This window comes from Borostomias antarcticus (assembly GCF_949987555.1).
Source record: "Borostomias antarcticus genome assembly, chromosome: 6".
Classification (NCBI taxonomy): Eukaryota; Metazoa; Chordata; class Actinopteri; order Stomiiformes; family Stomiidae; genus Borostomias; species Borostomias antarcticus.
The window spans coordinates 19,719,221-19,740,236 of record NC_140239.1 but is presented as its reverse complement, the minus strand read 5'-3'; the positions used below and the strand labels follow the sequence as shown (position 1 = coordinate 19,740,236).

The 21,016-nt window shown below is 52.4% G+C and overlaps 1 protein-coding gene across 1 annotated transcript in view; it reads left to right on the top strand.

Annotated features, from left to right (window-relative positions):
- The window catches only part of disp1 (dispatched homolog 1), a 46,357-nt gene extending 27,625 nt beyond the window's left edge, over positions 1-18,732 (top strand). Inside the window, exons 3-8 of the mRNA XM_084439330.1 lie at positions 11,810-11,839; positions 12,366-12,489; positions 12,604-12,731; positions 13,815-13,912; positions 14,071-14,168; positions 14,339-18,732. Of these exons, the coding sequence (XP_084295456.1) occupies positions 11,810-11,839; positions 12,366-12,489; positions 12,604-12,731; positions 13,815-13,912; positions 14,071-14,168; positions 14,339-17,989 (4,129 nt within the window). The 3' untranslated portion in view covers positions 17,990-18,732. The remainder of the gene's footprint in view (positions 1-11,809; positions 11,840-12,365; positions 12,490-12,603; positions 12,732-13,814; positions 13,913-14,070; positions 14,169-14,338) is intronic.
- Positions 18,733-21,016: the final 2,284 nt, after the last annotated feature.

The window sequence follows — 21,016 nt, the reverse complement described above, 5'->3', positions numbered from 1 at the left end:
CTAATCGAGTCAGGTCCGTCCGTCCGTCCGTCCTTCCGCCCGGGGGATGCTGGGAGTGGGGGGGCGGTGGTCGGGGGGGGGGGGGTGTACACGCAGATCCCCCCTGGCTGACGGACTAGCAGCCACGCGCGGCCCACGGCCAGAGCGGGACACGCCAGGGGGGCGTTGGAGCCCGCGTCGAGGCGTTTGCTGGCACCCTTGGCTTTCTTTCTTTTTCTTTCTTTCTCTCCCCCCCCCCTCATCCCCTCGTTCTCATTCCTGGTGTGAATGAGGAGCAGATGTGCGCGAGCCCGGTCCTCTCATGTTCCGCGCTTTCTTATTTGGTAAACAGGTCTCTCTTGTTGGGTGATGACAGGTTTGAATTACAGCTCTCAGTACCCCCGGCCTGGTCTCTCTATGCTGGTATTGTGTACGTCTCTAGAGAGACCGGAGATGGGGAGATACGAGGAGAGGATAAACTCTGGTACATGCACTCGTCAGCTCGCAGACACTGGGGTTTTAGGCCTCTCCCCTCCCCTCCTCTGCTCCCCCCCCCCCCCCTCTCCTGTCCCCTCCTCTCTCTTCTCCTCTTCTCCTATCCTCTCCCCTCTTTCTTTCTCCTCTGCTCCCCTCCTCCTCTCCTCTCCTCTCCTGGTAGTCTAGCGGCTAGACTGCCACTGCCTCCCCCCTCCCGCTCCTGGCCGTCCTGCTGGGGGTTGAAGGAGAGAGAGGGGGGGGTGTAATCGCTGGGTAATTTGAGGGTAACGTTACGCAGTCAGACAAGATCGTGTCAAATATCAGTTTTGATCTCCCCGAGGCTCTGATCCTGGAGATTAGGCAAGGGATTACTGGTATGATCACAGCACTCGCCTCCTATACACGCACACACACCCACACACGCGTGCGCACACGCGCACACACACACACACACACACACACACACACACACACACACATACATACAGTACATGTGATGAGATGTAAAACTGGTGTGAGGGCTGTTGTCGGTGTTTCATAACCTTTCACTCTTTCCTAGTCTGTCTTCTCTTTCCATGCTTCTGCTCTCCGTCTCACTAAGTATCACTCCAGTATCACTCCAGTATCACGTTTGTGGGGTGAGAGTTTTTCCTGAGATTATGATCCCATTTGTTGTTTTTTGGTCCAGATATCTCCTTGTTGGAAGAACCGGGACAGGAATCTGTGAAAGTAGGCTAACGATTGAGATCCAGATTTTTGGGCGGAAAGGCTGACTTAGCAGAACCATTCAACAGTGGAAGGATCTATTCATGTATCTGTCTTTGTCTTTCTCTGCTGTCTGCCTGGTAGACACATTCAGATTTTCAGAAACGAAAGATTATCCTTCACAACAGCTGATGTTTTAAAAATATATATTTTTTGGTCATGACAGGAGTCCTGGGTGTGTGTCCTTGAGCTGTCCGCTTTCTGGCTCGGGTTGGGTTCTCTCACGTAGCCTGCTACAATGTCTCAACAGGTTTAAGAAGAGGCAGGAAGCCTGTAGTTGTGTGTCTAGTGAGAGTTTAGAGGAAGCCTGTAGTTGTGTCTAGTGAGAGTTTAGGGGAAGCCTGTAGTTGTGTGTCTAGTGAGAGTTTAGAGGAAGCCTGTAGTTGTGTCTAGTGAGAGTTTAGGGGAAGCCTGTAGTTGTGTGTCTAGTGAGAGTTTAGGGGAAGCCTGTAGTTGTGTGTCTAGTGAGAGTTTAGAGGAAGCCTGTAGTTGTGTGTCTAGTGAGAGTTTAGGGGAAGCCTGTAGTTGTGTGTCTAGTGAGAGTTTAGGGGAAGCCTGTAGTTGTGTGTCTAGTGAGAGTTTAGGGGAAGCCTGTAGTTGTGTGTCTAGTGAGAGTTTAGAGGAAGCCTGTAGTTGTGTGTCTAGTGAGAGTTTAGGGGAAGCCTGTAGTTGTGTGTCTAGTGAGAGTTTAGGGGAAGCCTGTAGTTGTGTGTCTAGTGAGAGTTTAGGGGAAGCCTGTAGTTGTGTGTCTAGTGAGAGTTTAGGGGAAGCCTGTAGTTGTGTGTCTAGTGAGAGTTTAGGGGAAGCCTGTAGTTGTGTGTCTAGTGAGAGTTTAGGGGAAGCCTGTAGTTGTGTGTCTAGTGAGAGTTTAGAGGAAGCCTGTAGTTGTGTGTCTAGTGAGAGTTTAGGGGAAGCCTGTAGTTGTGTGTCTAGTGAGAGTTTAGGGGAAGCCTGTAGTTGTGTGTCTAGTGAGAGTTTAGGGGAAGCCTGTAGTTGTGTGTCTAGTGAGAGTTTAGGGGAAGCCTCAGGCGGCTGAAGCCACAGCTGCTCTCTGGGAGGAAAGCTCTAGCTGCGCTGGCTCAAGCGGCCCCCGAGCCCCGTCCTCCCCCGGGGTCAACGACCCCCAGAGACCCCACCCCTCTTCACACGCCACTCGCCCTGAGACGAGGCTCCTGGCCATGCGTGGACCGCCGCTGCATTCCTCTTGTTTTAGCCACAAGTTTGGATTGCTTCCAGTGGCTTCTCAGATAGCAGGCATTCCTCTCCTCCTCTCTTCCTCCTCTCCTCCTGCCCTCCTCTTCTCCTCACACCCCTCCTCTCCTCCTCCTCCTCTACTCTCCCCGTCTCTGAGGAAAGGTTCGTTTTTATTTTCGCACGCCTCTCTGATTCTGGCAGGTCAAGGTTGTTGGGGGTTTTCTTGGGGGCGGAGGCAGGTGGTTTCCACGGCGACCGGAGTGGGGGGAACACGTAAGAAAACACGACGTCTCTTTTTCGGACCGGGGTTCTCGTCACGTCGTAACTCATCCGCTCTTATCAGCTCAGCCCTGACCTCACAGGGCGTCGAGCGGCGTAGCGTTCAAGAAACAACGCTAATCTGGCCCGACACTTCGTGAGAGAGGCCGTTCCAAGATCTGTCCTCAGTTTCCCCGTGGCCTTTCTTCTCCTCCACTCCCATATCCTGCCGGGGTTATCTTTCTCCCCAGTGAGACGCTAGCGGATCCCCCAGGCTGCCTGGCAGACAGCTGCAAGCCCGGACGGGCCAGCCGCTCTGAAAATGATCTCGGCGCTCTGGATTTCAGGGTGTCAGTTTGACAAGGCTTTGCGCATTATCAAGAATAACAACTGTTTGCGACGCCTGCTGCTTTCTGAGAGGGGCTGGGCTGGGGGGGGGGGGGGGGGGGGGGCTAGCTAGGCTTGGCCGGGCTGGGCCGAGGGCGGACCTCCGGGTGAACCCGTGCGAAGTAGCCCAGTAGTGCAGCCCTTGGGGAGTCCAGGGAGGATCTTCACGCCGGAGTTTGTATCCACATGGCCCCATTAGCCGGTATAAAGAGACATCCATCACTCCCCCAGCCCCGGTCTGCTGCCCTGTCTCCCGGAGAAGATCCCTGGGGAGATCAGGGGGAAGAGACAGGGCTCGGCCACACGGTACCCCCCTAAGACACACACACACACCACACGGGGGGAGAGGGAGGGAGAGGGGTAGAGAGGTCTGTAATCTCTCTGGAGGAACCCTGTTGGTTTTTCAGAGCAGACCTTTGATCTATCCGGTACGAATCAGAATCGAGTCGCTATCATATCATTTCTGCCCTGTGTGTGTGTGCGTGTGCATGCGTGTGTGTACGCTTGTGTATGAGTGTGTTCATACCTTTGTGTGTGTATCTGTGTGTGTGTGCGTGTGTGCGTACGTGATAATGATTTACGAGAGCAGGGCGGAGCGTCTCTGACAGCCGGGTCAACACTTCTCCCTCTGTGCCCCCAGGCTAACAGGCTTGCTGTGTCAGACGCTGCGTTCTCTCCTCACACATACCTCCGCAAGACCGACAGAGACGGGCCCGAAAAGGGCTCCTGTCCCCAGAGGCCCCCCTCCATCACCTGGCCTGACACAGGGAGACACGTCTGCCTGTTGTAAAAGGGAGATATAGGACCCGATGGGCCCGTAAGCTCCGCTGTTAATTTGCGGGAGAAGGTGGCGATCTGGCCCTCTTTAAACGCTTGTAAGCCCCTTCTGTTGATTTTAGACCCCCTTTTTACACTAGGAAAGCCAATTTAAGGGTCTGTGTTACATGTTGTTAAATGGCAAACATTTCAACAGGTGAGGTGCCTTGGGCTTTTTCAGATTGCAGTGTGAGGCAGAGAGGGGGAGAGGAGAGAGGCGGCGGTGTTCCTCATACCTCTGTGAAGGATGAATGATGGAGTGGAAGTTCACCGAGGACAAACTTGGCTCTGGAGTCTCCTGCAGCCTCACAGCAGGACCCAACCCTCTGTACTCTGCCGGCTCTGACTCACAGCTGAGGGGGGGGGGGGGGGTGGAGGGGGGGTGGAGGAGGGGAGGGAGGGTGGGGGTGTAGTGAGGGAGGAGGAGGGGAGGCGGCTGCAGTAGCTGACTCTCATGAGCTCCCTTCGCCCTCGTTTTACCCCAGACTGAAGAGGTGGATTTGGGTTGAGGAGGTAGGGGACAGAGGGAGGTAGGGGGAGAGGGGAGCTGAGGCAGCGGACTCCTCTACCTGCATTATAAGAACACAGAGACCTGCCTGACTGCTCTATACCGCTCCACCCTGCTCTATACTGCTCTACCCTGCTCTATACTACTGTACCTTGCCCCATACCACTCTACCCTGCTCTATAATGCTCTACCTTGCTCTATATTGCTCTACCCTGCTCTATACTGCTCAACCTCTATACTACTCTACCCTGCTCTACTTTACTCTATGCTGCTCTATACTTCTCTACCCTGCTCTATACCGCTCTACCCTGCTCTATAGAACTGTAGGGTAGAACTGCTCTACCCTGCTCTCTACTGCTCTACCCTGCTCTACCTTGCTCTATACTGCTGTATACTGCTCTACCCTACTCTATAGTGCTCTACCCTGACTGTAGTGCCTGCCCTCTGGGCCCTGGGCTCCTGGAGGTAAAGCCCATAAAGGTGCCCTCCCCAGATCAAAGACCCACTCTATCCTGTAAAGCAGGATCAAAGCTGGATCTGAACAGCGCTGTTATAACTTAGAATTAGCTGGGCTCCTTACTTCCCAGCTTCTATGGAGGTTTCTGCTGGATCAGGAGCACTCAGCCTGGCAGGACTGGCTGGTAGACTGGCTGTGGCTGGTAGACTGGCTGATGGGTAGACTGGCTGGTAGACTGGCTGACGGGTAGACTGGTTGGTAGACTGGCTGATGGGTAGACTGGCTGGGAGACTGGCTGACTGGTAGACTGGCTGGTAGACTGGCTGACTGGTAGACTGGCTGTTAGACTGGCTGACTGGTAGACTGGCTGACGGGTAGACTGACTGGAAGACTGGCTGACTGGTAGACTGACTGGCTGACTGGTAGACTGGCTGGTAGGCTGGCTGCTTGTGTGGCTGTTTGACTGACTGACTGCTTGCTTGGTTGGTTTGTTGGTGGAAGGTGTTGCATTTCCAACTGCATTTGTCGGGCAGTGGTGTATGACTAACTAACCAAGTTCACAGCATAGAGGTGAGGTTATGAATCACCTCTTTGCTTTTTCTCACATGTCCCGTCTTCGTGGACTTAGTGAAGTTTACAGTTGGAATTTTCCATCTCTCTCTCTCTCTTTCTCTCTCTCTCTCTTCCTCTCACACACACACCCACAGGCAGTGTAGGGAGGACAGGTTTTGATGGCAGCATCATCCCTGGGTTCTGCCTTTCCCCCAGGCACCGCAGAGCGCCAACATCTCCCTGATGAAGCACCTACAGTACTTGGCGTGTTTGTCTGTGTGCCCAGACCAGTCTTGCTCAAGGACACTTTGACATGTGGACAGTCGGAGCTGGGATTCGAACCGCTGACCCTTCGATCATTGAACGACCCACTCTACCAACTGAGCTACAGCCGCTGAGCTACAGCCGCCCCTGGTGGGGTGGGGGGCTGTGGTCTGGGTGGGGGCAGACTGAGACAGACATAGAGAGGGGCAGAGGCAGGACAGAGGCAGCAACAGTGGCGTGTCGGATCAAAGAGACTCCAGGCACCTTTGAGCGTGCGACTGGATATTGTGTGTAAACAAAGAGTGTGTGCGCGTGTGTGTGTATGGGAGGGGGGATCGGTGCGCGTATGTGTGCCTGTATGGGTCTTTGTATGTGCATGTGCGTGTGTTTTTAGGGTTGGGCTGACTTTATGTCTAGACAAGCCAGCTGTGCACCTTATCTCAGGTCTTAATGGAGGGCGTACCCCGACGCGCGGCCCAACAGACAGCACGGTGAGGAAGGAGGTGGGCCGGCCCACGATGGCCACCTCACCAGGTACCATCATGTTCCAACATACACTAGTCCCATCTGGTGTATGGATTCACTCCAAGTGGTATGTTCTAACTGGTTGTGAGTCGGTGTGTTAATAATCCACAGCACATTTCTTAGAGAGCATTGCTAAGTGGTTTGGCTAGTATTGAAAAGGAGCCACCAAACCTAATTGTGGGTCCAACATGGCTGGCCTGTCAGAGCCCAGAGCAACCAGTGTCCAGGTCCTCATCAGCTTAGTAGAGATGTCTTCATAGAGCTGGTGTAGGGGGGAGGAGGGGGGGGGCTACTACAGCTGCTAGCCATTGGTTCTGCAGGAAGGGCAGTCACCCTATCTAGCGAACGGAAGCGCTGCAGGAGATGTGCGCATGTGAAGCTAGGTGATGGCGGGGGTGTAAGCAGCAGCAGCTGCAGCTGAAACACATTGGTTCCACTGCCGGAGGTGTGCTCTGCTCTGGGCGGGGACGGGCTAGTGGAGACGACCGATCTGAATGGGTCCAGCATATGGGTGGAACTTATTCACATTCCTATTTCACATATTATATTGCAGTTTCCCTAAAAAAAATCCTTGAAAATCCTTCTGCACTAATATCATTGTTTTTCTTTCATCAGACGCAGGCAGGCAGGCAGGCAGACAGGCAGGCAGGCAGGCAGACAGACAGGCAGACAGACAGGCAGGCAGACAGGCAGTCATAAAGACCTGAATAAGAATGGAAATCATACGTCCCTAGACGTTCATGTCGTCATTCTATCAGGCCAAGAAGATGACATGCAGTCACAGACTTAAGATCTTGTGACGAATGGCTTCACACACATTTTAATATCTTTGTGTTCACATTTTACAAGAAATAATTAGATTGTAATCATAGATGCACAAGCTTTGGGAATCTCAACAAAGTTTCCGGCCTCAGTTCACAGGAAGCAGCGTCTCCTCCATATATGGCGATTTTCACATAACATCCAACAGAATTTTTTCAATGCCTTAGCTTTTGGCTTTGGTGACACACACACACGCGCACACACACAAACACACACTCCTCCCATCCAGCGGACAGAGATGATCCCTTGGCATGCCAGTGCTGGCTGCAGTAAAGCTCCATGTCCCAGCAGGACTGGGGGGTTAATCTGCCTGCTGTAGGCAGAGTGAACCGGGCCGTAACAAAGACATCTCCTGGACAGCTTGTAACTATTGGTTACAGTGTTGAAATGCAGCCTGTGTGTGTGTGGAATCCGTCCACGCCCGTATTTCAGGGCCAGGAATGTGGAGATGGCAGGTGTGGCCCCTGGACCCGACACACTGGGGGATGTAGCTGTCCATGGTCATGTCAATCCCCTCCGTCACACACACACACACTTCTCGCTTTTACACACACAGACACACACACATTTGCATTTATGCTGTATATAAACATACTGTATTCACACACACACACACACATATATACACACACACACACACACACCTGTTTAGAGTATGCCCATCCAGACTGAGTTAGTCACGGTATGAGCTAATGTGCAATACCTACTTTGGAAAGGTGCTTGTTGCCTTCTGTTAAACCCATTCTTAGAGAAACCAGCCTGTTCTGCTCAGGCTACATTAGGAGCTTGTAAGAAGTGATACCTTGTAAAGCCCCTGGAACTGCAGAGGTGTACTGTACCTCCACCCAGGGATTACGGCAGTCTGAAATACTCAAGTAACACGTTCTACCAGTCAGTTATTTCTGGATAGCTGACCGACCGAAGGGCAACTGAGCAATAGTGACCGCTGCTAGGGGCTGTTCAACTGTTGCTATCTAGTTAACTTATAGCTAATTCGCTGGCGAAAGAAAAAGTGTACTAGGCTACTACCATTACTACATTGCTTAAATTTAACTTTCAATGGAAACAAGTAACAGTAGCTTGGCTTGTCTATTTAATGTTGCGATGTTGATATGGAGCCAAGCAGTAGCATTGATCGTTGATAGTGTATCTTAAGCTAACCGTTAGCAACAAACAAAATAAACATAAACACATCGCCCTCTGGTGGTTAGGTAGTGTCATTATAGTATAGATGTAGCAATGTCATCCATGGTAGTAGGCCTAGTAACTTTTTTTTAGCTTAACGTTAGCTAGATAAGGGTTGAACAGTGTGGCCCCTAGTAGCGGTCACTCTGTGTTATTGCTTAAATATATTCGCAGGGCCCCAGGCACAGTGCTAGGTAACTCCCTGAACCATTCCTCCAGTCAGTAGATCTCTCCAGTCAGGCAAGTCTCTCCCGTCAGATCTCTCCAGTCAGGTAGATCTCTCCCGTCAGTAGATCTCTCCAGTCAGGTAGATCTCTCCAGTCAGTAGATCTCTCCAGTCAGGTAGATCCCTCCTGTCAGTAGATCCCTCCTGTCAGTAGATCTCTCCAGTCAGGTAGATCTCTCCAGTCAGGTAGATCTCTCCCGTCAGTAGATCTCTCCAGTCAGGGTAGATCTCGCCGTTCGGTCCAGTCTGTAATTGTGTGCAGTGGTGCTGGGAGAGGCTCCATCACAGGGGTGAGTCTGACAGAGCTGACAGTAATTGCTCCTGCCCCGACTCGAACACCTTATTACTGAAATATCTGCACGTCTGTTAGCAGTTTACCCCTTCGGTGTTGACCTCTGACCCCCCACCCCCACCCCCCCTCACACATCAGCGTGTCGTGTGCTGACCTGCTGCCTCTCTCTATTTACCTTATTCATTAACCCAGTGATCCAGAAAGCGCCTCCCCACGGTAAATAGAATAACAGCCAGGAGAGTAGTAGCTGTTGTAAGTTTACATAGAGGCGTCCGGCGGTTTGGGCAGAGAGAGACCGTGATCAGAGACCAGGGGAAGGGGGGGGGGGGGGGGGGGGGAGGAAACTTGACTCTGTGGGTTGTCATCCTGCTGAATTTAGAGCTTGTGTGATCATCAGTCAACGCTGCTCGCTGCTTGCTCTCCCCAGCATACCCCTCCACCCCCCTACACACACAGTCACACACACACACACCCCTTTGCCCTCCTCCTCTAGTCTTTCCCAAGGACATGAGTCTGTGTTTCTTAATATTTCTGCTGCCATTGACAGACGGGCTCTGACAGAGGTCACCCACAAAGCCTTTTTCATGTTTATTTAATGTTACCTTAGCTCGATTATTAGGAACACAATGTCTTCTATAGTGATGACCTGAAGAAAGATTGATCTTTGGTTTGAAAACATCTGCAGTCGCCAAGAAAATGTTATTGGGGATTTTTGTTTTTTTATGGATTTTTTTATGAAGTTCCGTTTTGTCAAAAGCTGAAATAGTAGCCGAGGTTTCCCCATGTCCTGTCATAAATCGAAAGTGCGGTGACTACCTCTCTGCTTTATGGATCTTCTAAATTACACTCTGAAATGTAATCATGGATCGGAAAGTTGCAAACAAATCCAAACCAGACCTTTGGTCAGATAGATCGGCCCCCGCGCTCCTTCTGATGGTTCAGTGCTGAGAACTGAACTGAGGATGCTGTATGAATCCAGTCCAACTATTCCCCATAACTCTGCTTCTCCACGTTGGACCATATCTCCGTCCCAAATTCCTCAGGTCGAGGCCCATACAAGGAAACCCAACAGACAGAGCACAGCGAACAGCAATAAATTAACTTACCGATTTTTCCTTGGCTAACAATATCAAGTTTTCAGAAAGAATGGTCCAATGTGCTTTTCATTAGGTGTTGTCGGTGAGTAGCAGACAGCCCTATTGAAAGGTGAGTGGCTGTCTCCGTTTATGACCCTCTAGAACAGGACTCCTCATGTCTCTTTGCAAGCGTTAATGACCCTCACCTTATGTATACAGATTGTTCTAAAGGCCCGTGCCCTACGACATCTGGTTGTCGTATCAACATGTCCATAAGAAGTTTGGAGGACTTTACTGCCTCCCCACAAGTTCCCCTGTGGTGAAGAATTCCTGCCAATATCTTTTGTTCATATGTGCCTCTAGTTACCATGGCAACCTCTAATTACAGCATTCCATGGATTCCCTTTAAAGGGGAAAAATACAGCCGACCTCTTGGCCCCTCGGCCATATTGCTCCAATCACAGACAAATATCCTGTGTGCGCGCACCGATTGGCTGGGGGAGAGAGTCTTCTGAGCTCACTTCCTGTTTGCTGTTTTGACTTCCTTGTTGCTTGGTGGCAATCTCAAACAGTCTATTTAATGCGTTTCTGAAGTTATTTTACTGGTAGGGCACAGATTTAGTTATACATACTTGCAGAAGATTGATATTCTTGTAAGTTTCAGAATTTAGATGCTACAGGCAGCAATAGTGCAATGTTTCTGGATGAGGCATCTCTTTTCTGGACATAATCACCTCTGTCATCTGCTGTCTGTGGAAGTAGACAAGAGTATGAAGACAGAGTGGCACGTAGCTCGGGAGGTAGAGCGGCTGGCTGGGGGAGGTGCTCAGTTCAATCCCAGCTCCCGGCAGTGTGCCAAAGTGTCCTTGACCGAGACACTGAACCCCAAAATCCCTCACGTGCAGCGCGGTGGCGCAGTACCTAGTACTGTCGCCCCACAGCAAGGTCTCCGGGCCCTTCTGTGCCGAGTTTGCATATTCTCCCCGTGTTCCCAAGGATTTCCTCCCAAAAGAGCCCAATATGAAAAACATGCAGAAGATGCTCTTCAGTCCAGTCCCTGACCAAGACCTGGACTGAGCGCTTGGACTTGGTCCCCGGGCGCCATGAATGATGGCGGCCCACCGCTCCTGGCTAGCTGACTGGATTGCTAGCTGACTGGCTGGCTGACTGACTGGTGTGTGATCCAGTGTTGTATCTGGTTGCCTCTGCTGGGTACTGCTGCCGTGCTCGGCCTTCCGCCCACAGACGCCCCACTGTTCTGGGGAGGCCGGCTGATGGGAAGCCCAGACTAATCCCCAGCAGCTGAAGGCTTCAAATGGCAGTGGAGGGAGAGACCCACCCCACCCGGCAGGCCCAGATCCCAGACACCCGCCCCTTCTGACACAGCCAGGATCCCAGAGACCCACCCCATCTGAAAGGCCAGGATCCCAGAGACCCACCCCATCTGACACAGCCAGGATCCCAGAGACCCACCCCATCTGACAGGCCAGGATCCCAGGGACCCACCCCATCTGACAGGCCAGGTTCCTACTCTCTCTTTCTCCCCTTCTGGCAGAGCAGGAGAGAGAGAACTCACTAATCGGCCTAAAAAATGATTAGCCTCACAGTCCCCATGCACTGGCAGTGTGTGTGCCTGTGTGTGTGTGTGTGTGTATGTGTGTGTGTGTGTATGTGTGTGTGTGTGTGTGTGTGTGTGTGTGTGTTGTGTAAGTGTGTGTTGTGTGCCTGTGTATAAGTGTGTTTCCGTATATTAGAAACACAGCCTTGAGTGATGGCTGGGCTGACTCACCTGAAAGGGGTTTTGAGAGGGAAGAGAGAGGTTGTGATCCCCCTGGCTATGTCAGTCTGAATAGAGCCAGTTGTTCCACAGAAGAAGGTGCGTTTCTGCTGCCGCTTCTGAGGAGAAATGCCTCATGAAAAAACATGTTCCCCCTCGCACGGATACCAGCTGGGGCAAATCTGGTTTTGATTGGCTGTTGCTTTGACTTCCAAATGTAAACCCGATTTATCTCTTTTTGTTTTTCAGCCCTGCAAGGCCTTTTCGGTTCCCCAAAAGGTGAGACCTGCCAAAATCGTTTTCTCATTCTGTCGTGTGTGTGTGTGCATGCGATTGTGTGTGTGTGTGTCTGTGTGTGTGTGTACGTTGCGAAAGCTCTCTCCCATCCCCTCTTGTCCGTCCGTCAAACTCCCGCGGAACTGTCATTCCTGAGGAGTGAGTCATCAAAATTATCAATGCGGAGAATGTCTCACTGTACCAACTCCCACAATCCTCTCTGGTACAGCTAGCAAGGCTCCATACTTGTTTGCATGTGTTATTCCCTCTCCAAGCCTGAGCAGGAAAATAATTTGGCAACACTTTATTTGGAGGGGCCCCTATAGCTCTATAGGCACTGTGTCACCTATGGGTGCAAAAAGCAAACAGGCCTAGCTGTTATTGTTAGCTAGCTGAATAATCTTAGCGTTCCTTTCTGACGAAAACTCTGTCATCACCCAGTAATCCACTGTATTTATCCTTGGCTATTAAAATAGCCTAACATATCAGTACAGGTTTGATTAACCAACCATGTTTTCTTCCTCCCAAGCTATGCTGAGCTGATAGCGGATTGGCCCGTGGTGGTGCTGGGGGTGTGTACGGTGCTGATCGTGGTGTGTGCCCTGGTGGGCATCCTGGTTCCAGACCTGCCGGACTTCTCTGACCCCTTACTGGTGAGGCTCACCAGGCCCAGTGGGCCGTCCTGGTGCTAGGGTGTTTTTATTATAGAGCCGTGTTGAGTCTCAGACATGAAAATGACTGCTTTTCCAACGCTTTGTTTGTCTCAGGGTTTTGAGCCTCGGGGCACCGCCATTGGCCAGCGCCTGGTCACATGGAACAACATGGTGAAGAACACGGGCTACAAAGCCACACTGGCCAACTATCCCTTCAAATATGCTGACGAGCAGGCCAAGAGGTAGCCCCCCCCCCCCACACACACACACACACACAAACCCGGGCCATCAGATGTCCTCTCTCCCAGTCCCCTAGAGAGATGGTTAGATTGATGCTAATCTCTGCTGAAGGGAGGTGAGCAGGAGGAGGATTAGAGGGAGGGTTGCTGACAGAGAGGGAGGGAGGGAGAAAGCTTCTACCTTCTATTGTCAGTCCATTACCTATCCTCATCACTGGGATTGGACAGCAAGTAATCAAAGCCAGATCTGTGTGTGTGTGCGTGCGTGCGTGCGTGCGTGCGTGCGTCAGTCAGTCAGTCAGTCAGTCAGTCAGTCAGTCAGTCAGTCAGTCTGGGAGTCCTGCTCTGACCCCTCAGTGTCTAACCCTGACCGGGGTCCTCATTTAACACACTTCCTGTCTCTGTGAGAGGGAGACCTGTCTGCACTCCTCATTCCTTTCCTCCCTCCCTCCCTCCCTCCCTCTACTCATCACAGCCAGGGCTATTTGTGTAGTATGATGAGTATAGTATGATAGTAATCTCTTCCCTCATTGGTCTACAATCATGGGCTCTCTGTCATCACTTCCTGGGTTTCCAGGAGTCGTTTCCTTCGTTTGTTGTGAGGCTGAGCCCTCAGCATCCTCCCTCAGCGCACTTCCATTCTGTTTGGCCCTAAAATGTCAAAGTGATGATAAATCATAGCTGCTTGTAGGCTATGGGTGGACTTCAACTGTTAATCGTAAAGACCAGTTTATGCTTCAAAAGACAAGTGCCGCACAACATGTCAGACAATAATGTCGTCAGTCAGACACTTACTGCATGTATACTACCGACACTCCAGGCGGAAGGTGGCTGTGGCTCAGGAGGTAGAGTGGGACGTCCACTAATCGTAGGGTCGGCGGTTCGAATCCCGGCTGTGTCCTTGGGGCAAGATGCTGAACCCCAAATTGCTCCCAATGAGCAGGCTAAACACCTTGCAGGCAGCTGCCGCCTTTAGTGTGTGAGTGGGTGAATGAGAGGCAGTCCAGTTACCATTTAGTGTACTGTATATGTATAAGACTTGAGCAGTATTTATTAAACATGCTTTTTTTTTCTCTGTGGTTCTAGTCACCAAGAGGACAGGTGGGCTGAGGAGCACTTTGACCGAGATAAAAGACAAGCAGAATGGGACTTCAGCAAAGACAGTTTCTTCTGTGACATCCCAGGTACAAACATGCTGTCTCCTCTCCTCTTAGACTCAGACTTAGAAAACTTTAATGTCCTTAAGGAGGGAATTTGTTGCCTCCAATATGTTGCCTCCTCTCCTCTAGTATTGGTCTAATTGTCTTATCCTGAAATACTGACGTTTTTCTTCTCTCTGCAGGTGACAGATATTCCAGACTCGTGTTCAGTTCTGCCGAGGGGAAGAACCTGTGGAACATACAAGCCATTAAATCCATGTGCAATCTGGACAACACCCGGGTAAGAGAACACAGTTACGGCAACAACAACCGTGCATGTAGTTAGTCGGAGAGTAGCTGAATACCTTGAAATGTAACCTCATCTCCAAATAATTCATGTTCGACTGACCTAATCTTGTGTGTGTGTGTGTGTGTGTGTGTGCTTGTGTGTGTGTGTGTGTGTGTGTCCAGGTGCGCTCCCACCCCCAGTACTGGAGCCTGTGCCAACGCACCACCGACGCCTCCTGCTGCCCCAGCTGGACGCTGGGCAACTACATCGCCGTCCTCACCAACAAGTCCTCATGCCAGAAGATCACAGAGCGCGACGTCTCCCACACCCTGAAGATCCTGCGCTCCTGCTCCAAATACTACCACAACGGCACGCTGGGGCCCGACTGCTGGGACATGACCACGCGCAGGAAGGACCAGCTGAAATGTGCCAACGTGCCCAGGAAGTGCACCAAGTACAACGCCGTCTACCAGATCCTCCACTTCCTGGTGGACAAGGACTTCCTGAGTCCCAAGAACACGGACTACCTCCCCCCTGCCCTCAAATACAGCATGCTGTTCTCGCCGACGGAGAAAGGCGAGACCATGATGAACATCTACCTGGATAACTTTGAGAACTGGAACGCCTCGGACGGAGTCACCACTGTCACGGGGATCGAGTTCGGCATCAAACACAACCTTTTCCAGGACTACCTCCTCACAGACACCGTGTATCCCGGCATCGCCATTGTGATCGTGCTGGTAGTCATGTGCGTGTACACGCGGTCCGTGTTCATCACGTTCATGACCATGATCGCCATCATCAGCTCCCTCACCGTGTCGTACTTCCTGTATCGGATGGTCTTCAACTTCCAGTTCTTCCCGTTCATGAACCTGACGGCGCTGATCATCCTGGTGGGCATCGGGGCGGACGACGCCTTTGTCCTCTGTGACGTCTGGAACTACACCAAGTTCGACAAGCCCAACTGTGAGCTGTCGGAGACGGTGAGCATCACGCTCCAGCACGCCGCCCTCTCCATGTTCGTCACCAGCTTCACCACCGCCGCCGCCTTCTACGCCAACTACGTCAGCAACATCACCGCCATCCGCTGCTTCGGCGTCTACGCCGGAACCGCCATCTTGGTCAACTACATCCTGATGGTCACCTGGCTGCCGGCGGTGGTGGTGCTCCACGAGCGATATCTGCCCAACCTGTTCCCCTGCACTAAACCTCCCCCCCAGCAGAGGGGGCTCTGCACCCGTTCCCTTTGGTACAGCCTGTGTCAGAGGGCCAACAAGTGCCTGTTCACCGTGTCCGAGGCCTCCAGGATCTTCTTTGAAAAGGTGTTGCCCTGCATCGTCATAAAGCTGCGCTACCTCTGGCTCTTCTGGTTCCTGGCCTTCACCGTGGGAGGGGCCTACGTGGTGTGCGTCAACCCCAAGATGAAGCTCCCGTCCCTGGAGCTCTCCGAGTTCCAGGTGTTCCGGTCCTCTCACCCGTTTGAGCGCTACGACGCTGAGTACAAGAAGCTCTTCATGTTCGAGAGGGTCCACCACGGGGAAGACCTCCACATGCCCATCACCATCATCTGGGGCGTGACCCCCATCGACAGCGGGGACCCCCTGAACCCCAAGAATAAGGGCAAGCTGATGCTGGACAGCACCTTCAACATCGCCAGCCCGGCCTCCCAACTGTGGATCCTCAACTTCTGCCAGAAGCTGAGGAACCAGAGCTTCGTGTTCCAGTCGGAGGAGCAGGACTTCACCAGCTGCTTCATCGAGACCTTCAAGCAGTGGATGGAGAACCAGGACTGCGAAGAGGCCTCCGTCTACCCCTGCTGCAGCCAGTCCACCTTCCCATACAAGCAGGAGGTGTTCGAGCTGTGCATCAAGAGGGCCATCATGGAGCTCGACCGCAGCACCATCTACCACCTGGACAGCAAAACCCCCGGGCCGCGCTTTGATATCAACGACACCATCCGGGCCATCGTGCTGGAGTTCCAGAGCACCTACCTCTTCACGCTGGCCTACGAGAAGATGCACCAGTTCTACAGCGAGGTGGACACCTGGGTCCGCGATGAGCTGCGGAACGCCCCGACCGGGCTGAACCACGGCTGGTTCGTCAGCAACCTGGAGTTCTACGACCTGCAGGACAGCCTGTCGGACGGCACGCTGATCGCCATGGCGCTGTCGGTGGTGGTGGCCTTCAGCGTGATGCTGCTGACCACCTGGAACATCATCATCAGCCTCTACGCCATCCTCTCCATCGCTGGGACCATTTTTGTCACCGTGGGCTCGCTGGTGCTGCTGGGTTGGGAGCTCAACGTGCTGGAGTCCGTCACCATCTCGGTGGCCGTGGGCCTGTCGGTGGACTTCGCCGTGCACTACGGTGTGGCGTACCGCCTGGCGCCAGAGCCCGACCGCGAGGGAAAGGTGGTCTTCTCCCTCGGCCGCATGGGCTCCGCCATCGCCATGGCGGCGCTGACCACCTTTGTCGCCGGTGCGATGATGATGCCGTCGACGGTGCTGGCCTACACCCAGCTGGGCACCTTCATGATGCTCATCATGTGTATCAGCTGGGCATTCGCCACCTTCTTCTTCCAGGTGATGTGCCGCTGCCTGGGGCCCCAGGGGAGCTGCGGCCAGATCCCCCTACCCAAGAGGCTCCAGTGCCAGGCGTTTGCCGAGGGCACCTCGTCTGGCGCACCCTCTCCCCAGGGCAAGGGCCCCGCGGCGGGGAAGTACCAGCTGGACAGCCGGGGCGGGGAGGTGGAGCACGAACACTACGAGCTGGAGCCCCTGGCCTCCGGGCCCAGGAACGAGGAGAAGCCGGCAAAGGACCCGGAGGCGCGTGCCCGCCTGTGCAACGGACGTGGCCCGCGCACCACCCCCTGCCCGCGCGTCCCTCACAAGGGCGAGGCCGGGAGAGGGGGGGCGCCCTGCCAGGAGAACGGGCTGGCCTTGCTTACCTCGGACGCCCCGCCCTGCTGCCAGTACCCCCATAACGCCGCCTGCAGCTGCAGGGACCCCCCGTCTCCCCATCATCCTCCTCCTCCTCAGCAGTCCGTGGCCGTGCCGTGGACCCCGCTCCCCTGCTCCCCCCCCGCCTCCCAGGCCCCTCCGTTCCCCGCCACCGGGGGCAAAAGCCAGGCCCTGCTGTCTACTCTAGACCCGGTCTACAAACCCGTGGAGTGCCGTATGCACTACGTCCACTGTCCCCCGACCCACTTCCACCCCTGCTCGCCGGGCAGAGTCCCCAGGTCAGGGCCCCCCCACGGCTGCCACCTCCAGAGCTACTGTCTCCACACCGGCGCCTCCCATCAGGGGGTCCAGCCCAGGGACCAGCGGCCTGTAGCTGCCCCAGACACGGACGCCTCGGGCCCAGAGGAGACCCACAGAGGTGGGGGCTCCTGTAGCACCATGGTCCACCCCAGCATCAGCCCCACTGCCCAGTCACACTGCCCCTCGCAGTCCGCACCCACTATGGGCGGTACCGTGACCCACACACACACTGGCCGCTCCATGACCTGCCACGAGACACACAGAGTGGGGGACAAAGCGGCGAACTCTCACAGTGATCGAAGTGTGGACAATCAGGTGTCTGCGGCCACGACGATACCTGGCAGCCAGGAGAAGACTGAACCCACCCCCTCGACGCGGGAAGATGGTGTCAGAAAGTGTAAACAGAAGCCCATAAAGGCGAGGGCGTCCTCTGCCTCTCCTAAGAAACTGTACTGTTTTAACAGGACTTTGAAAGTCAAGTGCAATTCTGTCGAGTTTAACGTGCCAAAAACTGAAGCCAATGTGCCTGCTCTCGCAATAAACTCCAACCCCTCATCTGAAAGTTTATGTTGACAGTAAAGAGACAATTATTACAGAGACTTATCTAAAGAATATACCGTGTCTGACCATGTTAAGTTATCGTGTGCAACAGTGTCCCTGTGCAATCAAAACGTTCGGGATGTCTTGGTGGCCAAGTGCCTCATCATGTGTCTGGTGTGAAATCATGACCCAGCATGTTGCTTTTATTCACCAGGTGATACTCTGCGTGACCTGTCAGATATATGTGACACACACACACACACACACACACACAGTCTGTTAAGTCAGCCCTGGGCAGTTTAAATACTGGCGAACCACTGCAGCTGTCTTGGTTCTGGAAGACACCGTCCTCTGTTAAAGTCGCACTGAAATGAAAAAAGCATTCTGTCCCATTTTGGTTCACATAATTGGTCAAAGTGTTTACCTATTCAACGATGTATGCCCAAAAAAATTACAAAATTCTACTTTTGTTGTATTATATCAAAATACAGTATATCATTTCTTACTTCCTGGAAAACGGTAGGTCACGTGCAATGACAACAGGTAGCCTACCTTAGATTTTAGGCCAATAATCTCACGACATCCACCCGTTGATCAACGCTATCCTTTTATCCAATCTGTCTGAAGTTCTTAAAACCCGTCCACTTGTCAATGTTCCAAATTCCTCTAAACGCATGTCCCACCCTCATAGCTTGTTTGCGTCGGAAATACGTCAAACTACGGAAATTAGATCTCAAACGTCCGTTTCTGTGCGACTTTAAAGTTCATGTGTTTCATGCTGCCACAGGCCTCAGATCCCGTATGAAAGATGTACTGTATGATTATAAAGTAATTTAAACATGATGACGTTGTCTGTTTTTTCTTTCCATTACACACACACACTAACTCATTCACTCAGAGTATGAGATGAAAATAATCTTGAGGGGCTTTGTTCAAAGGATAGGTTTTAAAATAACGAATGGTACACCTGTTTAATTGTCTGTGCCGCTGGCGTCTGCTCTGGTTCTGCTCTGCCTGGCTGTTGGTTAGAGGGGCTGGGCTCAGCTTAGCAGAGTTGGGCTGAGCTCATACACCCGGCAACATTTGATTTCTATCCCCCCCCTTGCATGTTTCTTTCCCCAAGAGCCTGCACTGCATTCCAAGCTGGTCAGGACTGCTGCACTCCAAACAAATACACCCCGCAGGACCTCCGACCGGGACTGCCGAGTCATTCAGACGGCGGGATCAAAACGGGGGAGGGGGAATTTGGGATGGAGGAGGACTAGAAAAAGCATTATCCATCGTATCTCGCAGGACTAGGGGAGGGGAGGGGGGCGGACATGATTAGCTGAAAGTAAACTCTTCCTCTGTGGTTTCCGTGTTTCCTTCTTATCGCCTGCTGTAGGCTACCTCTCCAGATCTCCCCGGTGGTCTGTGAGCCAGGCCAGGCCCTGTAAGCAGAACGCGCGCGCGCACACACTCCGGAGGCTGTGTGAGTCACGGCAGCAGACTGGGTCGTAATTACACCTATAAACACAGGCGCTGCTGAATGAGCCTGTACGGTCCTAGACAGCTGTTATTACCGCCAGAGAGGCCTGGCTAACTCAGCGGCGGGCCGTCTTATGCGTCTGCTCTCCCAGAGAAGCAGCGTCCCCCGCTCGCAGCCAGCGATCGGCCCAGGCAGATGTTGGCGCTGATGAGATGGACAGTGAAACTATATGACACGGTGTGAGAGTGAAGCAGGAATTCCTCCAGGGGATGCCAAGCACCCCACCTCCCTCTCTCTCCCTCCCTCCCTCCCTGTCTTTCCCCCTCCATCCCTCCCTCTCTCCGTCGGTCTTTCACTCACTCATACTCACGCTCTCGGACACAGGTCAGGAACCCGGTACTGCCGCAGGTCAAAGCTGTCCATCAGCGCCCCGGCTCCGGACAGCTTCACACACCCCTCCCTGTCCGGCCCTGCCAGTCACCCAGGGGTACAGATGGGTTTCAACATCAGTCTCGGGCTGGCTGTGGGGAGGGGGGGGCGTCAACCGTTGGGTGACATGTCCCTGTGTAAACTTTGTCCTTGTTTACCCGGGGCCTGTGTGTCTACAGCCCTGGACTGAGGAATGGCGCAGGGTTGTCAGTAAGTAGGTTATCAGACTCTGACTGGAGAGAGAGAGGGAGACGGTCACTGACCTGACCTCACTTATTTAACTATGAGAGGAGCGAGCGGCCTCAGAGGTGGTTGCACACTGTGGGTGTGCGTGTATGTGCGTCTGTACAGTGTTTGCACAGTATGTCTGTAAGCTTCGAATGGAAGCTGAGAATAAGCCATGTCCTATGTTTGTTTGCCATTAGTTGGGTCAATGTGACTTCCATTAGTTTTTTTTTCTTTTTTCAACCTTTATAGCCTACTATATATTTTTATATAATATTTATACTGGGGTTTCCCTCATTTGCAGTGACGACGAGTGGGGTAAAAGTAACAGCAGATAAAACAAGGTTAACATGATCACATAGCCTACATTAAATAGACAGGTAAAATATTGAGCTAAAAAGATAAAACATTAAAATAAAATACAATAAAAAAACAAGCGTCAGAAGATAAAATATAAAACGAGTCAGCTAAAACAATTACAAGTTAAAGTGCAGTGGTTAGTGACCAGGGTTTTAAACTGTGCAAAGTTCGGAAGAGCATCCAAGAGCAACAAGTGTTTAAAAAATAACCAATATTACGCCTTTCCTCAAGGGAAGACCAACCTACTTTAGAGTACAATGAACAGTGATGAGTGTTATAAATATTGCCAGTGATAAATCTGAGAGCAGAATGATAAACCGTCTAAAGGTTTCTGAGTAGAAGCAGCAGCATGTAGGCCTATATAGTCACCATTGTCTAACAGATTTTTAAAAAAAAAAGTTAAATTAGGTTTACTATGCTCAATACTACTAGCTCTAGATAACAGCATGCATTTCGTTTTACTTCAATTAAGTACCAATTTGAGCTTGATAAAAGCATCCTGAAGAGCAGTTGCAAGTTCTCCACAGCAAGTTGCACAGAATCAGCAACACAATAGTAACAGTGTCATCAGCATAAAG